We start from the raw sequence: 20,871 nt of genomic DNA on the forward strand, positions 1-20,871 counted from the left end.
AAATTTAGACTAGAGACAAGGGGGCAGTGCAGGTTCCTTCACATTAGAAATAGACAATTTACTTCTGTCTTCAGGAAAAAAATGTGATTTTTCTATCAGTTATTGGTTTAAAGTAATTGTTGCTGTTTATAATTGTAATAATAATCTATATTCTTGACTATTGGTGTGTTTGACAAATACATCATCTTCTTTTAAAAATTACATTTCTGTATAGTTTTTGATGTTTTTGATCAAAAACCAGAGAGAAATTCTGTTGAAATACTGCTACTGACAATAAATTCAGATGTTGCAAAAGTAAAACATCTGTGTACTCTGTATACTACTTGATAAAATGTCAGGCTTTGTATAAAGACACAGCAATTTAAAAGCATAACTACACTAAACAGATTTTAAACCATTATTTCTCTCTTTTTTTGCTCATTTGACAGAGCTCATGAGATCTAGTAAAATTTAAACAATGACACTGCATGTGCAACGATGAAGCCACCCTCCAAGAGAATTGTCCATGTGCCACGGCAAGCCATATTACCATATCAGCATCTTTCCAGGCAGCTTATTTTCCCTACAAACCATTACTTGCTGCCTCGCCTCATTAGCATTGCAAATAACACCTAGAGCAAGAACAGTGATGGCAGCAGCAGAGGAAATAGGACAGAATTAACAAATTATGTGAGAAGCATGGAAAAAACAAGAAAGAGCAGAGTGTAGCAATAGGGAGGTGGGTGATGAAGAGGAGGTGGCAAGAGCATATTACCAATCTGATTATACCTTAAACCTGACATTCTTCGATGATATCCATTTCCAGTAGTGCCATACCTCACTCTTACAGAGATAACATACAATTTATGTACAATGCCCCCTTTCTGACATGCAAGCCTTCAGTGTTTACAGTTAGATAATGTAGACCGCACAAAGGGGCTTGAGTTATCTATCCAACTGTGTAGATATATTATCAACTACCACCTACACTTCTCAAACAATCATTATTGTTGGAGAATTTTATCTACCCTTAGACCCTTAGAATAACACAGAGTTTCGAAACATACAGTAACTTTTCAACCAAATATGACAGCTTTAACAGATTTTCACTGTTTTCAATGTTTTGACCTTACAATTAAGAGAACCAGAATACTGCAATATGCTATAATATAATGCTATAATATAAGTTAAAGAAATGCCTTTCCTTGATCTCCAAACCATATGTTAAGAGCTCCTTGTACAGTACAATAAGTAATTGAACAACAGGTTCTCCTTGGTACTAAAACTGTACTGTAGATTGTGATTAAAAATCTTTGTGGCAGAGAAAACATGAGAAACCAATAAACTAAAGAAAACTTAAATAATTTCCAAGAACCTGTGACAATTTGATTCTCTCAACCTTACTGAGCTACAATCACACCAATCCACATATTATTTGATTACCAGTACTCATATCCACCTACATTTAAGAGATGTTTAGTGAGTTTTAAAGGTTTTACATGAAAAACTGTCATTAAGATGTGCTATTGCTAATGCTTCTAATCTAAATCTGCCTGCGCAGTCATGTCATTCCTTTTCTGCTGCTGATCTTAAACCCTCCAAAATGTTCAGCTTCATATGCTCATGTTCATTACTTAAAGCAGAATTCTGTTGAATAGCTAAGAACATTTTAACTACTGTAAATGGCCCTCCTCAGACTAGCCTATTTCCATCTTCTCTTAAGACAGCTGTGGTTAAACTACATCCAAGTTTTGTCAACCACAAGGTTCTTTTGGGAAGGCTTCAGAAAGGGTTTGATATCAAAGACACAGCAGGAAGATAGTCTGAAATATATCTTACAAACAAGTACTCTTTAGTGTCACAACAAAGTGAATAGGAAAAACACATGCACAATCAGACAAGTTTTATTTGGAAATGGGGAACATTAAAAGTTTTCGCCAGGCTATCTGTTAGATCTTGCTATTTTGAAGCAACTTTGACCTACCATAGTACCGCAGTTGCATGCACACACAATGTCTGGGTGCAATCAAAGAGGATGTTTAATTTATGTTTACTTTCAGTTTTACTTCATAATCTGCCTGCTATAAAGCTTTAGTGGACTCAATTTCATTACTTAGTAAAAAGCTACCCTAGCTTTTTTTTTTAAGCGTTATTCTATGTTTTACACTGTTTAATTGGGTATGGAATCAAAGCACTTCAGCTGCAATCTTGAACTATACAGCAGGAAAACCATGTTGGCAGTACTGAAATAAGTCCACATATCACCGGGTAATGGACTTTGAGAAATGCTGTAATGAAACGGTACAGAGAAAGAGGCCATAAGGAAGAAAAGGGCAGGCTGTGATGTAAGTGCCAGTACTCATCATCTGGTGAAGTCAAGGTCAGGACCTTGTGTGGCCCCATGGTATTTCTGTTTAGCTTTTAAAGAAATGGCTAGAGAATCAGACAGATGCACCAAATTGGCTGGGCAAGACTCAAACTGATTGTCATTCCACTGACTTTCTTTAGAAAGATTTGATTTAACACAGAGCTAAAACTTATTAAAATACAATTTACAACCACTGTGGCCACGCATGTTTGTATTGATGAAAACCATCACTGTCCTTTTTTTTCCTCAGTAACTGGAAACCATTTCATAACAAAGCTGGAAAGTCTTTGAAGGAATGCTTTTAACAGCTCCAGCAGAGCTCACAAGTCAAAAAGACAGTCACAATGGTTATAAATGGCAGTAAATATCGTTTAATTGTTTGTGGCTGTGCTTACTATATTTGCTGGAAACATGTAATGAAACAAGGGTCGTTTTTTTCAGTCTGTCACTTATGTGGTGCTAAAACTGGTCTAGTTTGTATGGTGAGGACACCTCAATGTGGACTCCCCTCTCAGTGGGGGCAGGCTTGACTTGGAAACTTCAGCACTGTTGCTGCAGCTCTGCTCAACACTCAGTGGGGGTAACACAAGGAGCCCTATAGTGCGGTAATGCAATATTCATGGTAGGGTTTGAACAGAGCAGTTAAACACAGCAGAGTTGTGGGAAGACCTTCCAGCCCACTATCAGGGAGCAGCTGCTGCTTGGTCTTGTTCCCCTCTCCAAAGCCTATCCTCTTGCTCAAGCATTGTCTGTTTCTTTCTCTGCCCTCCCCTGTTCCCTCTCTGCTGCCTCTCACTCAACCATTAATTTTTAATCACAACTTAAATGGCTGCCTTGGCTGCGGCTGTGGGGGCAGCAAGTCAAGGGCTCTTGCCTCTGGTTACAATGTAGGAAATAAATTTGAAGAGATCAAGCTAAACATACAGGGAGGGAGAGGGCTGACTAGGGAGAAATGTGCAGGGTGGAGGGAAAAAAAAAAAACTTGCTGCTGCCATTACAACTTAATTAGAATTTCAACTCTTTCATCTTGGACTTTCCATTGCGACTGCTAGAGGAAATTGAGATCAAATTAAGATAAAGAATTGGATTTTTCAAGGGTTTTTGGGAGCCATGAGAAACTAAGAACGGAGGGAATATGTGGATTTGGATCTTATGGGGTAGATACTTAGATCTGTCAAACGGCAGACAGATTGACACTAGCCAAAACAATTAATTGATTTTCTAACTATTTTGATAATTGATTAATTTATAAATTATTTGTTTGTTGCAAAAATGCAAAAACTCACTGGTTCTAGCTTCTAAATTGTGAGGGGTTGCTGTTTTCTAATAGTAAACAATATATTTTTGGGTTTTATACTGTTAGTCAGACAAAACAAGCAATCTGAGGATGTCACCTTGGGCTTTAGGAAACTGTATTTTTCATTATTTTGTGATTCATTGAATAGAGAAAATAAAAACTGATTATTAAAATAATCCTTAGTTGCAGTCCTAACTGACAGTAGGGCTATAAAAAAAACAGCTTACAGTAGGAGTATATAAAAGGTTGAACCACTTACTCATGAAGGACAAGGTTGTGTGGATGTTGTCAGTGAGGTGGCAGCACTCAGGTTTTCCCCTGCATTATTTATTTTCCGTATTGGGGTGGTCTGACCTACTCTTGTAATGAGAACTAGAGTCACGGTCTGTTTGGAGTCCCGGGGCAACGCTGTGCGACCGTGTCGCTGGATCACTGCTCAACCACACAGGGCTCTACACAGCCACTGTTTGCTCAGACTTCACTTGGACTGTAAAAGTCAAGCCTTGTTGACACATCTGTGCTGTCTCTCCCTGAGGCTAATGGCTATTACATCTGTCTGCTTCTTTTCAGAGGGAGAGGAAAACTGCAAGAATCAAATGCTCTTTTGAAAACAGGCAAAGTGAAAACACTGACAGCTGATGGAAAGCTGACAACCTCCTCTAAGGGAAATCGCTACTGTTGATCTTTCTCACAAGTGCAGCAAGGTGATTATATTGGTTGAGATGTGTTTTGAAAGAATAGTTCATGGCCTTATGGCAGCAGTGTCAATGTTTATACTTAAACAACTGTGTTTTTCTCAGGTCCCTCTTTATACTATTAGGTAATGCCATATTTTTCCTAGTGTGCCCAACATAAACATAAATTTCAACAAAATTACTTTAGAAAGCTATGATGTGGTCAGTAAGTATTTGGATGACAGCACATTTTTTGTTGTATTGGCACACTGTATGTTCTATGATACAAATGGGGACTGTATGTGCAATCTTCAAACACATATACACTCAGTTGCCAGTATACTAGATAAAATAAATAAATAAAACGGCTGGGTGTTTAAGTGTATGTATCTGTATTTTTTTTTTGTTTTGTTTTTAATTGCCGCATTTTGACTCAACAGGACAACAAAGGTTTAACTTACTACCATTTTACTTTACTTGAATAGTTTAGTATATTTTGCATAACTGAAATAATCATAATAAAATAAGGATGCGATAATTATTGGATTTTTAATTTTTTGTCACTCACCACTTTCCAAGTGTATTTTGTGGTTTTCGTGCCCAGCTGACACTAAACAATGATAACAAATTCCAATTAATTCTTGAACGACTTTTAGACATTGAAATAGCTAATCTAGTTGCTGTCATCTAACTAATCGAAACTAATAAGAGCCCTCAATAAATCATCCTATCAGCTTATCACGGATATATTATATCGGCGTATATGTCAGAAAATAAGTATCAAGAAATTGCAAAGATATAGTATGTTTGAGGTTATTTTAAAACACTGATGCCACTACGAAGTTTGTCTACAAGAGAGAACTGACGGGCTTATTTTAGAACTGCACAGTTTCTTGCTTGTGTGCTTGCATTTGAAATGGGTAGCTTGTACTGTGATTGGTGTTGTGACTGCAGTTCCTCGCAGCTCTACAGAGCTTTATAGTGTCTTTCAGCTTATGGTTTTGGTTTTATGGCCTGCAATTTTACTGTTTTGATTCTCTCTTACCAATCTCATAGCTCCATCTCCTACATAATGTAGCGGAGCATTTAGCAGCTAAAGAGACAGACATTTCCCCCCAAGAGCTGGTGGATAACAAAACGGAGTTAAAAGGAGAGTAAAAATTGGATTTACATTCATCGGGTGGCCAGAAACATGACTCCTAATTAATGCTCATGTGGCTCCATATCTGCTGAATGTGTAAATAGGCAACTGCTGTAGCAACTAATTCATCATATGAGCTTAAAGGACCAGTGTGTATGATTTAGTGGCATCTAGCAGTGAAGTTGCAGTTTGCAACCAACTGAATACCCCTCCCCTCCGCCTCTCTTTCCAAGCGTATAGGAGAGCCTAAGGTGGCTGTGAAACTCACGAAAAACGAGAAAGGCCCTTTCTAGAGCCAGTGTTAGGTTTGTCCTTTCTAGGATATTGTAGAAACATGGCGGTGCAACATGGTAGCCTCCGTTGAAGAGGACCCTCTCCCTATGTAGATATAAAGGGCTCATTCTAAGATAACGAAAACACAGCTATTCTTATTTTCAGGTGATTATACACAAATTAAAACATACTGATGAATATTATATTCCATTTCTGCCAAGTCCGTTCTGCTAAATGCCACTAAATTCTACACACTGCATCTTTAAAAGGTGATGATATGTCAGTGCAGCTTGTTTCCTCAAAAAACAGGTATAAAAAATGATTTATATAGATTATTTTTGTTTATATTACATTATTTTTGTTTATGTTAATAAAAAAAAGAATATCGACTGTTATATAATTATCAGATTCTAAACGTTTTATATCACATCAGTAAACATATAGTGTCAGTTGAGCTACAAAAATAACTCACTTTTTGTGACATTTTAGATTTTGATATAAAAATCCCTCTACAGCTATGAGGAAACAGTTACTGATGCTTTTTTAACAACCTTAAGTGACCCATTGGCCACGACTGGTTCAGCCGAAAATGCCTAGTCTAACATCCCCACCTCTTTCAGCTACTTGAACTGTGCAAATAATCCACCTACTGTTCCTCAGTTCCTAACCTGACAAATTAACAAAATCAAGGCAGCAGGCCTCTCCCCATCAGTGGAACACACACACACACACACACACACACACACACACACACACACAGACACAGGAGTAATCTCTCACTAATCAAGGACATTGATCACGCTGCAAACCACATCTGTCTGCATCCCCCTTCTCAGTGCTGACCCAGATTGATCACTGGCTTAGAACAGAGACAAAGAGGTAGGGAGAGAGAAAAGATGGACAAAACAGAGATAATAAACACTGGAAAATATGGGGTATAATAAAAAAAAAGGTCAGGGACAGATGTGTTAAACTCAGTTTTGGTATCACAGTCATGAAATTCAATTTTCTAGAGAAACCTTAAAATAGAAATGTGTATCCTTTTGCTCATACTGTATGTATTACATGTTAGAGCACAGTAACTATGATGCAACAAAACAGAAAACAAAAACACATTTTAGCTTCACTAGCGTGAATGCTGTGTTGAATTGAAGCCAGTAAGTAGAGTGTGTCTCCATTCACCCATTCTAGTACATAAGAAAAAAAAATGTCTGACTATAGCAGAAACTGTACTGCATACGCTGTGTGGTGGAGACATTAACATCTGAACGTCCGAACCCTGGATCATGTGACTGAGAATGAATGACTGGCTGTGTACTTTACAAGCCTCCGATAAGTATGAAAACAAGTAAAGAGCCCAAACCTGCATGTGCAGGCTTTTACTATTTTTCTCCCAGGGAAAGTATGGACGATCAATTGTAGCGTGGAAATAATTTGGTTACAAGGCAGACAAATCCACTGTGCTGAGTGCATGAAAACAGGCATCACTCTCCTTGCTACACTTTCATCCGTGTTTTATTCCTGAAGACTAAATTAATTTTAACCTCAGCAGTATTAGCCCTTGGGGCATTGCCAGGAAAACTAGTTTGTGCAACAATATAGTAACAGCAATAGCTCAGCAAAGGACAATGTAAGCATCTCTCAGGCCTGTATCACCAAATAATGTATGTTTAACCCAAGGGCCTGTTTAACCACATTTGCAACATGCAAGCTGCTATTTTCAACTTGGGATCATTTCCCCTTTTGCTTATTTTCACATGTTTATCTAATCAAAAACAAACAGCATTTTTGCAACTCACTTATCTGCAATTTAAATTTATCTGCCATTTGCAACCAACATCCATTTGTGAAATATGACGCTGCCACTGGTTGTGATCTGCGTGTAAGCACTGCTCGCAAATAGCTTCCTAGAAACGGGCCACAAATATAATAACATGTATGCATGAAGCACACAAATGTTTTAATAGACTATAATAATAATTACATTAGCTCAAATTCAAATAATGACTAAATAAAATGGTTACTGCAAGAATCATGTTATTCATGCAGAAAACGTGACAAAAGAAAGCACTGACATGTCAAATGCTGATTGATATGGATTTTGTAATGGTGACTGATAAAGGCAACAATGCTTGGTTAAGATAAGAAAAGACAAATCTATTGCTACAACACAGAGCAATTTCCTTACACAGCCTTTTCACCCTTTACTGAGATGGAAAACCAAGAGGTTTCATTACCAAGGGCAGCTGATAAAATGTTTTAGCTCAAGTGCAATCAAATACTACAGAGCTCTTAGAATAGATCTCAAAGTCAAGGCTGCAGAATCCTTAAAAAAAAATGTTATTTGATAATAGTAGAGTATAAATCTTCATTTGTGCCTAGCTCTTCAACAAAATACAAGGTGATAATCATGGAATAGAGGAGAACTCATGCCAGATTTTTCTTATTCCAGTAAGTGCAGTGAGAGAAAAATGTGGATATAGCAAAAGTTTTCAAACTGTATTTTGAAATTTTAAGAAATACTTGAAAAAAAAAAAATCAATAGACACCTGGATCCTTATCTGCAGCAAAAATTGATCACTTCTTTCATATATAACCTTCATGGTAACCACCAATGGTAGCCAAAAATGTAAGTTATTTTCTCTCCAAGCTGCAGCTGAGATGAAGGTGAGGAGACAAGGCAGTATATAAGCAACAGCAGTATGTTATATCTGTTAATGTTTGTTAATTGAAAAATACGGTTTTCATAAGAGCGCAGCAAAATACTCTGTTGCCAGTGGAAGCAGTTCAGCATGCAGGAATGTTGTCACTGAATCTGTAAGGACAAGGAGGATCTAGTATGGCAGAGTTTATTGCTTGGGGCTCCCATGCCTGTGTGCTCTGGTCTCTGCTCAACAGCTCAGCTCTCTCCTCTCTTCTCCTCTCCTCTCCCCATTAACCGGCTGACAGATCAGTAATAAACACAGCCTGTCACCTTCAAGGCCTGCCTCTCATTTACTAGAGAACACATGAAACCCAGCTCTCTCGTTCCCTCTCTATCTATCTCTCTCTCTCTTCCCTTCATCCGCTGGGCTCATTGGAGCTGAAACCTGATTTTTGGCCCCGGCAGCCTCCTAGGCAGCAAATTCTCCTCTGCACCCAGATAGTCCTGAAAAAGGCATGAATATTAAATGGAAAATCCATGAATAAATAACCAAAAAAGGACTTCCGTCGCTCTAACCTCTTTCTGTCTCCTAGCAGTGGATGACAGAAGAAGAGCATAGGGGAGAAATAGAGGAGAAAAAAAAAAACACGACCACCTCAGGAGAGAAGGTGGACATTTGTTAGGTAATTGGCTTTCTCTATTTGCAATCCCATGGTGCTGCGATTTCACACATAAAACAAAGAGGTAATCACAAGGTAACAGTGCAGCTGATGGTTAGCAGAGCAACATTCAAATGCAATATTTTCACTGGGAATATACTGTGTTATTTCCATATGTGGTTCAATTGGAGGAGTAAAAGCCATACATATTGCAACAGCCAGATAATATATGCGTGGTAAAATGCAAATGACATTGAGAACAGAGCAGGAAGTGCAATGTGTACAAGGGATATGATGTTAACTGCATAAACAAACAAATAAAGAGAATACTTTATTTGTGATATATACCTACTAGTCCCTCGGTATGTGGCAGGAACAAGTGAATATAGATTACTTTGCTTCAAGCAATTCCCACAAGAGTGCTTCATATGTAGTGTACTGGATTTCAGTGGTCTGCATTTTTAACAGAGCAATGGAGACAAATCACAGGACAAGCGTTCACTGGTGAATAAGTTACTATTTGTGCTGTTGCTGTATTATATGTGCATGTGCAGGTTAGTTTTTCTGTATAAATAACACTCCTGGTGTCATCCAGCAACCATCAAGGTGATGAGTCAATTCAACAAACTGAATATGAGAAGTAGAACAGTAGTTAAAGTTTTAATATTTCATATTTTTATGAAATCAAACCTTATTTTTGTTACTATCTATGGCATTGGTTTCTGCAGTAGCTATTCAATGTATTTACATTCAGTGATTATCACTCTATATTATTAATGGTGGAGTCTGCCATTCCTGCGTGAAATTCATTTTGCTTACCTACGCACAAGGGGATGCACATGAGACAATACATGCATGTAATCAGTGTCATTGTTCTCTACTCTACTATAATCAAGTCAGAGATGTATTGATAATGCATGCTGAACATTTGCTACAGCTGCCGTTTCACATTAAAAGCTTTAGTTGGGAAGCAGATTAGCAAAGTTTGTGCTGATGGCGATTGTTCGTCATGGTCATTTTTGGCGCTTTTTGACAGCGGATGAGTTTTAAATATTGCAGAGAGTAATGAAACACCTCCAATCCTTTCAGCAAGGTAAGCAACTCCTGTGCTCTGCTGTTTGTGTGGAAAACTACTCAAACCGTGCAAAGCATGAAATCAGATTACAGTTGCTCATGGCACGATGGATAAAGGCCAATTATTGACTGACTTCTTTATTTAAACAACATACGTTTGTTTGCTGCACTGTGTTGCACAGAGCAGCTGCTCAAAGAGTGTTTGCTGCCCCAGAAGTCTGAGCCTGAGGTATTAAACTGCACTTCCTGTTACCACCAGTAACCATGGGCAACCAGAAGATTACAACTATATGTTAACAAGACAATCATAGATAAAGGCTTCACAATTGGTTAATAATTACCCAGCACAGTTTTATCATATTCATAATGAAAATAAGAAAGTTTAAATACTCAATTACCACCCATCACGGCTACATCCAACTGGTTAAAAAATATATTCTCCTTTATTTGGAGATCAAGCAAAGCGTCTTTATTTTATTTCTTTTTTTCTTTACATCATTGGTGGATAATAGGAATCAAATATAACAGAGTTGGGTATTAAGGATAGATATTACTAATGAGTAAAATTACACTTTTCATGATATATATTAAATTATGTATTAAGGTGGATTTTCCTGCCCATTTTCATTAATCTATAACTACACACAGTCTTAGAATATGATGCTGACAGAGCAAAATAGTTTGGATGATAGAACATTGTTACAGTATATATGCTGTCAAAAAACAAGTTAAGTGTAGTGATATTTCAAAAAACTGTTTGAATGGCTATTGAAACATGGGTGTTCAGGTCCCTGAGAATCCTGTTGTACATCAAATAGATAATCTGAAGAGAATTATGTTGGCACCTCAAGCTTAAGGCACAACATCTACTTTGTCGACCTTGTGGTCCTTCGAAATGACTCCAGTCTCCAGTGATTTTGAGATTATACATGTCAATGACTTACATGACTAAAGATAAAAAGATCTAATCATGACCTGCTGCTGGAGCTGAATTTCTCATCTTACCAATTATATCCATGACTTCCTACCCTGTAGTTGGATCAAACCTCAGCAAAAGAGAGCTCTTTTGTATCTGCTGGAGAGCCATCAGTGTGACTAATCTTTATAGAAAAAGATAAGCCAATGTTCACAAAGCACTCACTGAATTCATACGTAGTATCACAAGGGTTATATGTTCAGAACCAAACTGAGTGAAGAGCTGGGAATGACCTTTTCTTCTTTAAAAGCCATTAGAGGACGCTCCCTTTTGTTTCTAAAATGGGTAACAATTACTTCTTTTCCCTCTACACTTTCTGTGAGCAGCACTGTATGTGATTACAGAGATTAATTTAAATGTTAAGCTCATGTGTGAATGTACTTTTTTGACATTATAGCACACTAGATAAACCTCTGTGAATCTTTATAGAACAAATACGCCACCGATCTGATTTCTTAAATAAATCCAATATTGAACAAAAGGCTGTAGATGCCTTGAGCTTATCAAACACATTTTAATACTCACTGCTCCTGAACTGTTGCACTTCTTTGTCTAGTGCCATGGGCACACCACATGACTTTCAAAGTCATCAGATCGCTGTACTGTTCACACTACACAACTTTCTCTCTTGTAATCGGGAATCTTGAAGACTTTTTGGTTTGCAGACTACATGACTGATTGAAGACAGGGGGGGTCACACGTTACAAGATCTTTCACCAGAAGGCATCCCTGACGAGTCTGTCAGCTCTCCTGACTACGTTTTGTCACGAAAACACACACCAGATGTGACACGGGAAATGATGCGATGCGTGTAAATAAAGGTAAATAAGGTAAATAAATAATTTTGCAATGAAAACGTAGCTGCCTGCTCATACTGTGGTCCCCCCTCCCCATACAAATAGATGCATGACAAGACGAGGTTCAGGGAGCAGCTGCTGATGACAGCAGATTAGTTTGCTCTGCTGTCATCGTCCTGTGTCTGCCTCATCCCGTGTCTTATTGGCTGTAACTCGTTGCCACCCTCATCGCCAGTCACAACACTTTTCACACTACAACATTTGGACTCCCTGACAGGTCCAGATATTTAGCCAGCTCAATATCTTTTGGGCATCTGTGAGGCATCAGCGAGCTCTCAGATTGCGTCTTTGAACAGTTCACACATAGCGATCGAGCACTGATGTGTGAGCACCAAGCAAACGCCGATTTGCCTCTGATCTGGAGCTTTTGTTGGCAATCTCCAAAAACGAGTGGAAAATCAGGGCTAAAATCGTGCAGTGTGAACTCGACATAATGCAGTGCTTTTGTCAGTTGAAGATAGGAGTGCTTGTACAAGAGATTTGTGCTTTTTTTTTCTTGCTGGTCGAGCACTCTCTAAACAAGGCTTAAAGCCATTTGACTCACTCATGGAACATTACACTGGGTATGCACTCTTCATGCTTGGAAGCAACAGGATTTTAATTCTTTGGAGGCATCATAATAGGAAGGTCAAATATAATACTCAGGTTACCTAATGCTTCGTTTTGTATAACAGCAAGAAACAGCTTCTGGCTCATTCAGTAACAAAAGTCCCAGCATGGCGTTTTTCCAATTTAAGTTGAGTTGGAGGTACTTCAAAGTTCTGCCTGTGAACAAATACCTGGAAGTATCTAAAGATAAACCAAAATACTATGGGGGTGTGTTTAAAGTGTACAGAAATGTATAGTCTTTTGTCACGAGGAACAGACGTAATTCTAGCTTTGTGCAGTTTAAACAGATGAAGGAGGTGGAACAGGAATAGTTCGACCCAGAAACAAACTACCTACCTGACTGTGAAGAGTCAGAATAACACACTGAATTGATTACAGCAGTCTAAACTCAGTCAGACTACAGGATATTGTTCAGATTTGTTGAGATTCTAGTCATAAAATCAAACATGTTTGGTTGGTTATTGTGATGACCCCACTTGGTTTCAGGTTCAGTAGTGGGGCAAAAGATTCAAGTCAGTCATCTTGAGTGCTACATGATAATGACCTGTCCACTGTGATCTGCCCTATTTTTCCACAGACCAAGCAAGGCTCTCCATAACGTTGAAAATAAGTTGTTACGGTCAGATTAGGGCTGTAATTGGCTTTTAAATTATGTAGTGTGTCTACAGCTTTAGGATCAGCTGATGTACAAGCTCACAGGTCATGCAACACATTAAATCTGCGTTCATGGAAACCTCCAAGATGGACTGCTAGGTAACTAATGCAGTCAGTTTGGCACTTTCACAAGAAATAGAGCTTAAAAGGTGAATTTGTTGATTAAAAAATGTTATTATAGGGTGAAGAGCAGGTTTGGGTCGGAATTTTGTATTAGAGCTAATATATATATGTAGGAGACTGACGTCAGGAGCACAGTGATATATGGTTTACTTTTATAGCAATGTGTACACATCCATACCATACAGAGGATGTCAAGCTAATTAAAAAAACATGAAAAAAAACAGGGATGTGAAGGATAGCTAGAAGGAAGAGCTAAAGGAAATGTGGGTTCATGACAGAGAGCCAAATAGCTTTCAACACCCATACTGACCTTCAGCTTACACAGAGGCACACACACACACAGATACAAATGTTCACAGGATGTGACCATAAACCATAATGCACCTCCCTTATTGCAGCGAGTGAGCCTTGGCTGTATGCCATTTTAAATGTCACACACTCCTCCCCAGGGTAATGACTGATCAACCTGAGTTTGCATCTAGTATAACCTAGCATATTATCTACAAAGCCAACTGTAAAACTGGCTGGGAGAGAGAGGCAGTAATACATTATTTGATAATTGCCAAATGCATCCAATAATGTTCATCCTTATGTGGATGTGCTGGCTTTACAGTCCCTTCAAGCCTCCAGCTGTAGTATACAATTTTATTATACTGACAGTAATTAAAAAGGTTTGCTAGTAATGACGATCCAACAAAAAAACAACCACCTTGTCTGCAACTTTGAGCTCATTTGGTTGGTTTGCTAGTCTCACAAATCAAAACAATTCTCATTCATATAAAAACTCAAGCAGCTGAACGCCACATGCCGAGTAAAGCTGAAGTAAAGAAGTGATGGTTAAGATATTATATGTATAGTTTAAAGTAGTTTTGTTGTGTTATGTTGTCTTAGTGGGTAATGTCTAAGAAGAGTAGTTACTACCAAGGTAACAGCAAATGGGGATAAACAATACAACAAGACTAAAATGACAGTGAACATTTAAACAGGGGAGACAAAGAGGACATTAATGGGATGTGTTTCTGCTTGCATTATATTTTAGCAGCTAATACTTGATAACCTGATAGGCTGGTTGCTGTGAGTTAGTTACCAGCTAATATTCAACAGAACTTCCATTTCCTTTTTCTACAACATGACTGATTCTTTCCTTAAGCAATTCTGCAATCTAAGCAGCCACTAAAAGCAATTTTTACATATTACCAAAGACACTATCTACCACATTAATGTTTAATGCCTATATGAAAAAAAACATCAACTGTTAACATTATGTAATAAAGAGGATCTGCTGAAAGGAAAGGAAGATCAGAGAACTGTACATCCTGTTTTTTTACTCATTCTGATAAGACATGAGATGGTTGGCAATGCAAGTGAAAAGCGGATCTTGCTGGGGGAGCAAAAAAAATACTTGTGCTAAGCCCCCATGAGTAAGACAAGCGGCAATGCCTTGACCCGTAAGATGCACTAGGAATTGAGGTGGAAAAGGGGGCAAGAGAGCAAGAGAGTGAGATAGTGAAAGCTAGCTGGCGACCTGGGAATAAGACTGTGTAGGTCCAGTGGGTCAGGATAACCAATCCATATAACCAGGTAGATTATACAACAGGAAGCATGTTGTGACCAATGCACATTACCATGACAAATGCATGCAATATATGCAAAACTGTAGAAATGCACAGAATCATAACGATGAACATTTTCACATATCAATGCTCTTTCATGTGAGTTAGTTAAAGTTATGTCTGGTATGTTATGTAGCAATGTTGTATATCTTATCTCAGCATATTGACTGTGATTTAAACTAAAAAAAAAACAGCAGTTTGAAGACTAATTTACTTAATCCTTTGAATTAATACTTATCTTCAGAAAATACTAAAGTCAAAAGTTTGACTGGTACCTTCCCATTCACTTGAATGAGAAAGTGTGTCCAAACTTTTGACTGGTGGTGGTGGTGATGATGATTGTGTGTGCGTATGGCTGAGAATAGGTATATCAAATTACACATGTGAGAGCCAGAGACAGAACAAAGCTGTAAGGCAGTTGGATAAAAAGAAAGACAGAGCATTGTACTTTACCACAGGATCTCAGCAGGTAATGACAAGCAAAATGTCATTGGTTCAGAATAAAGAAAACCTACTTAAATTACTACTGATAAGAATTCTTTATGGATGATATAAATGTCATCAAAACAAAACAACAGTACAAAGGCCTTCTTTAAGCATCTCTGTTTTGTCTTAGGCAGGACTTGGCAGTCTGATCCTTTTTGAAGTGGAAAAAACTGCACAGTTAAGTGACATCCCTAATTTGTCTCCTTTGGAGAAAAATTGGAGTTATCACAAATGAAATGAAAAAATCTGGCTGTAGGTAGAAATGAATCATGAGGTATATTAGTGGTTAAGCGTTTACTATGGCCAAGTTCAACAAAGCCACATTTATTTATCTAGCAATACAAAGTAAGCTGCTGATTCATAAAACCACAAGCTACTGTCAGTTGGATTAATGTAGGAACAGACTGCATGAAATCTAAAGAAAACCTGAAAGAATGTGTCTGTATGTTTCATTAAATCAAGCCTTTTATTAAAAAAAACTGTCTTAATGAGAGTTAGAATGTATGTATAAACAATTTAAGACCACTAAAATGAAAATGCAAAAATATTACTTGAGGCCTATATGAGTAGGCCATATTTTTAGACCAAATGTAGTGTAACAGGAAAGTGCAAAATTCCGACAAAATCTAAATGTAGCCAAACGCTTTAAATGTATTCACAGAAGTCTTCTGTATCAGTGATCAAATTCAACACATTTTTAAAGACCTGCTGACATCCTGTTTAACACTTCATTTCATTTTGCACTGTCCAAGTCTGTGCTAAGCCTTTAAAACCTTCTGTTCCTCATTTTCACAAAAATGTAGACAAGGTCATCATATCCGTTTTAGTGAAAAAAGCTCACAACTCCTGCTACATTTTACCTTGAGCCTCTCAAAAAGCCTTCTCCATCGATCTGGAAAGATCTGAAATAGGCACAGCTGCATAAACAATCCTCTCAAGTCTTTAGAGGGTTTTGAAATATTAACAAAAGAGCTTGCAGGTACATCATTTTGCAGCAGCAGCAATGGCAGCGGAGGGAAAATGTGTTTGAGCCCTATTATAAATCACACAATACAGCAACAACATTGCACATCCAGGCCCGGCTTGTCCCCCAGGCAACCTGACAGCAAAATCCCATCTTTACAGATGGCTCTTGGAGAGGATCTATACATGTGAATGTGGGAGAATGCTTTGTGTGTTTATATGTGTGTGCAATTTTGATGATTAATGAAAATATACTAATCAGGGACTCTGCATTGCATTATCATTCTTTTACATGTCTATTTATGTATGCATGTGAGCATATAAACACAGAGGAGAAAATGATAAAAAATATTTTTTTAAAAATCCTTAGTCTGCTCAGGCTAATTTCATCCACTCCACTTCCCTTGACATGAAAGAAGTAGGACTTACAGATCTTGTGCTTCCCTTTCATGGGGAATTTCACCAGCAGTTCCTGGGGGCTGGTGCAGATGAAGACGAATGGGGAAGCGGACTCCTCACAGGTATCAGGGAACTGCAGGGGTGAGGGGGAGGAATGAGGGAAAGAACAGTTAAAAAAAAAAAAAAAGAACATCTCACGCAAAACTAACATGAACATATTGTTCACGGAATATGTTAAAGTCTCATGATGCCCAGTATCACTGTTATGAATCATTCAGTGAGTGTCTCTGTTTATACGCCTACATCATGTAAGATGTCTTCCATGCCTGATGTAATACTACATGCCTGACAGCAACTGATAGTTATGAGTCTCTCAGGGTCTTATGCACAATAATTGCACAACTAATGATGTAGCTGCTAATGAGAGCAGTTGCACTGCTTATGAGCAGTACAAAATTTATTATAACCATCACCAAAAATCCAACACATACAAAGACATTTTCAGATACTATCTTGTGTGTGTACATACTGTCGAACATACAATCTTGACTGTGCACTAATAAGACTGTCAAGACCAAGTAAACTGTATTTATGTGTGCATCTATTAAATATAGAATCATAATTTTACTTCCAAAACATCCTAATGTATCAAAACCATGGTTCTATATCTACAGAAATACATCAGATTTAACCACATCCATGACATATTTATGTGTAACATATAACATGCCATACAACATTCCTATGAAGGAGAGGGTGTTTTACAGCATATAATTGACAGCATCCCACAGCACACAGAGGCCTAGAGACAAGAGAAAGCCACTCTCTCCCTGTGTTATTGATTGGTCTCTCAGGTGAGAGTATGGAATTGACTGACACAGTGACAAAGGAGTCATCTTTCCCATCACTGGCAGCCAACGGCTCTCAGCTCATCCAATTTCCTCCGGCGCTATCAGATAGTGCCCATGATTGCATCTAGCCAGCCAGGAAGCGGCTCTTTTCATGACAGCATGCTTTTTCCTCTCTCTCCCCCCACCCCCCTCTCTTATTCACAGCCTCTCTATCTCCCTCAAAGGAGCACTGAAGGTTGTGACAAATTTGGGGCTTTTAAGGGAAATCAACAGAGTCGGCAACCCATCTGTATGATCCTTGACAAATTGGGGAGAGATAATAGAGATGTTTATTTCAGATTACAGTACATGTCGACTTGAGTGTAATACACCGGTGAGAGATAAAATATGTAAACACTCAGAGTCATTAAAGATTGGTGGGGACTCTAAAAGATCCCATGATTCCCGCTTCCTATGTCAAATTCCCAAAAATTAGGTCTCTCAGTCAAGTAGGCTGTCTCCAAATTAAAAATTCCTCAGACAGTCCTTGAACAAAATTATCTATGATTTAGAAGGGATTAAACATGATGAAGGTCATGAGTCCAAAATGGTGTGTTAGGGGATAAGAATAGAACTGGTCTACATTTTTTTTTTTTTTATTGTCAACAAATCCTATGAAAAGATCAAAACCAACTATGAATTGATCCTACTGACAAGTGCTGCCTATGTAGCCAAAGCCTAATATATATCCTATTTGTCTGTGCCATTGACCTCCATTGTTTCTAAAAACTATTAAAAATACACCAGTGAGCTACACCGTTAAACAAGGTGACACATTCTTTTATGATGAACACGTGTAGTTTATTTTGAGTCGTTCGTAGTTTATTTCATGACAGAAAATAGTCCCAAACAAATGCGCTAGTTACTCCAGTTTGAATAACATGATTAAAAACTACAGTGTTCAGCTGTTTCGGAAATGACTTTTTACTTGGAAAAAAAGAAGCTACATTTGTATGAGCACTTTTTAAACATTTATGTCCTCAGTTGGATGGAAGGGTAACGACTAACATTATTGGTTTTGGTCATTTCATGAGATTTGTTGACAATAAGAAAAATATAGAACACCACCATCATTATCGTTTAAGGACACTGCATAAAACAATCATAAAACTGTAACATACCCGATATACAGCCCTATTCAGTTCATATTAACTGAGGAACTAGTGTCCCACTGTAGCGATTAACACCTCCTCAGATTAGGAAGAAGAATACCTCCTTTATCAACTAGCCAGAAGGGACACATTCATCTAACTTCAATGTAAACATCGATCCTGTTAACTGCTAAGACCATGCACTGCTTCTTAAATAGCCAACTAAGGTGAACACCCTGAATCTTCTTTTAAACGCGTATGTTAATGCACTTAGCAGGCGTTCAGACTACAAATAGCCCTGCTGTCTTTGGTTGTGGGGGAATGTTACTTCATGTGAGACACGATATGGTAAAGGCTTATTAGATGTCAAAACACTGCACAGCAACTTATAATAGTCTGACACAGGATTTTACAAAAGGAAAGTTATGGTGGCAATTATTTTATCTTTTTTGTCTTTTTCGTGCGTCAATAATGAAGTGAAAAGTAGAAAAATGGCATTCTCGTTGCAAAGTAATCAACTAGAAATTTGCATTTGCGCTAGGAGCCTTCTCTGTAAGCATCCTCGCTGTGGCACCGGATAAGTTTCATTTAAATGAATAAAAAGGGCAACGTTTTTTCATGCAGGGCTAATGTCGGTCTGACAAGGCCATGTGATGACGCTTTAATTCAGAGTGATTACTTTTAAAGGAACTATTAGTCAATGTGTTTCATTACAAGATTTAGACAAATTCTGATATAATTATATGGTCTAGTGGGAATTTGATTGGAACTACAGAGAGACCAGAGTCTTGTGTAAATGGATTGTACTTTAACCAGGGTTTGTATGCAAGTTTGACACTTATAGGCTGAGAAAAAGGCACATAAAGCACATCAAAACAATATACAGAATTTTACATGCCATGAGAATATTTCTGTGATCTCAGAATTATCAAATAAGAAGCACTTAAAAGAAGATGTATCATAGCTAAGAGGAGAGAAAGAAGTAGTGATAAAAAAGTGAAAATAAGAGAGGATTCAAAGGCAAGATAGTAACATGAGGCAAACCTTGAAAAGATGAGTTCATCCTCATTTGAGATCATTACCAAAAAAAAAAAAAAAACTCACACTACACAAGATGGCTGTATTGTCTAAGGTACTCAAGGAAACAAAATGGTGGTGGTCTTGCTAAATTCAGATGAAACGACTGTAGCTGCAGCCAGAGCTCGAGTGTGCTCATGTGAAACCCCGCCAGTTGCCTGCTCTTTCATCCTCCATTAGCTAATTAGCATTTAAAGCTGTTGAATGTGCTGCTTTGCCTCACTACCTCCCCCACCTAATTGTTTCCATTCCATGTTAATCAAAAGGGCACGAAACATTGTGGTTGAGTGACAAGGAGGTTTGCTAAAGCCCTCCATATTCATCAGGAAGGATCTAATGTAGTCAGAGTGGACTTGCTTACAAATGCAATTAAAGTTGAGCTTGCTGGGAAACACAGGTATTGAATTAAGAAATTGTTAAGTGGATTTACATGAAAACACTCCGGGTGACAATGACAGTCACACTAAATTCAGTTAAGGGTGATACGAGTTATTAGTGCGCCAGCTTCTTAGTAACTGAGGTCAGGATTACAGCCTTAGGGCATTCTGGGTAGTGGGACTAAAGTGTTTGACAGGGGAGAGATCCGAGGGCGCACGTGTACTTCTTATGACAGGTGCATTAAAATGCCTCAGTGTGAATTGAGTATCACTAGTCGGTAGCTTCAGGCCAATTTACTTGGTGTTAGAAGTCAGACAACTGTGAGACAAGGACTCTGCATCTTCTGCTTGCTCATAAATATCACTGACAACTGGCTCACGTACAAAACAGGAGTGCATATCTACTGTGTGGCCGGCTTCCAGACAGTTTTCAGGAAATAGATGCACCTCAATCTTTCCAGCATGCCATCTCGGGATAAATGTAGTCAACAGTCATGTGTTGAAAAGTGCTTTTTCACGTTACAAAAGGTACCGCATGGAGTTTTTGACCATTAGTAGCTCTACTGAGCAATGTTTTTACAGATGGGTGACCATTTTATTTGTATCGTTCAGACACACATGGACACAAATTCATGCACGCATCCTGC

At 38.1% G+C, this 20,871-nt stretch overlaps 1 protein-coding gene across 1 annotated transcript in view; it reads right to left on the reverse strand.

Moving 5' to 3' along the window:
• The window catches only part of trip4 (thyroid hormone receptor interactor 4), a 77,870-nt gene that overhangs the window by 28,470 nt on the left and 28,529 nt on the right, over positions 1-20,871 (reverse strand). The window contains exon 12 of the mRNA XM_067582595.1: positions 16,820-16,922. Coding sequence (XP_067438696.1) covers positions 16,820-16,922 — 103 coding nt within the window. The remainder of the gene's footprint in view (positions 1-16,819; positions 16,923-20,871) is intronic.

This window comes from Thunnus thynnus, chromosome 1 (genome assembly GCF_963924715.1).
Source record: "Thunnus thynnus chromosome 1, fThuThy2.1, whole genome shotgun sequence".
In the NCBI taxonomy this organism is placed as follows: domain Eukaryota; kingdom Metazoa; phylum Chordata; class Actinopteri; order Scombriformes; family Scombridae; genus Thunnus; species Thunnus thynnus.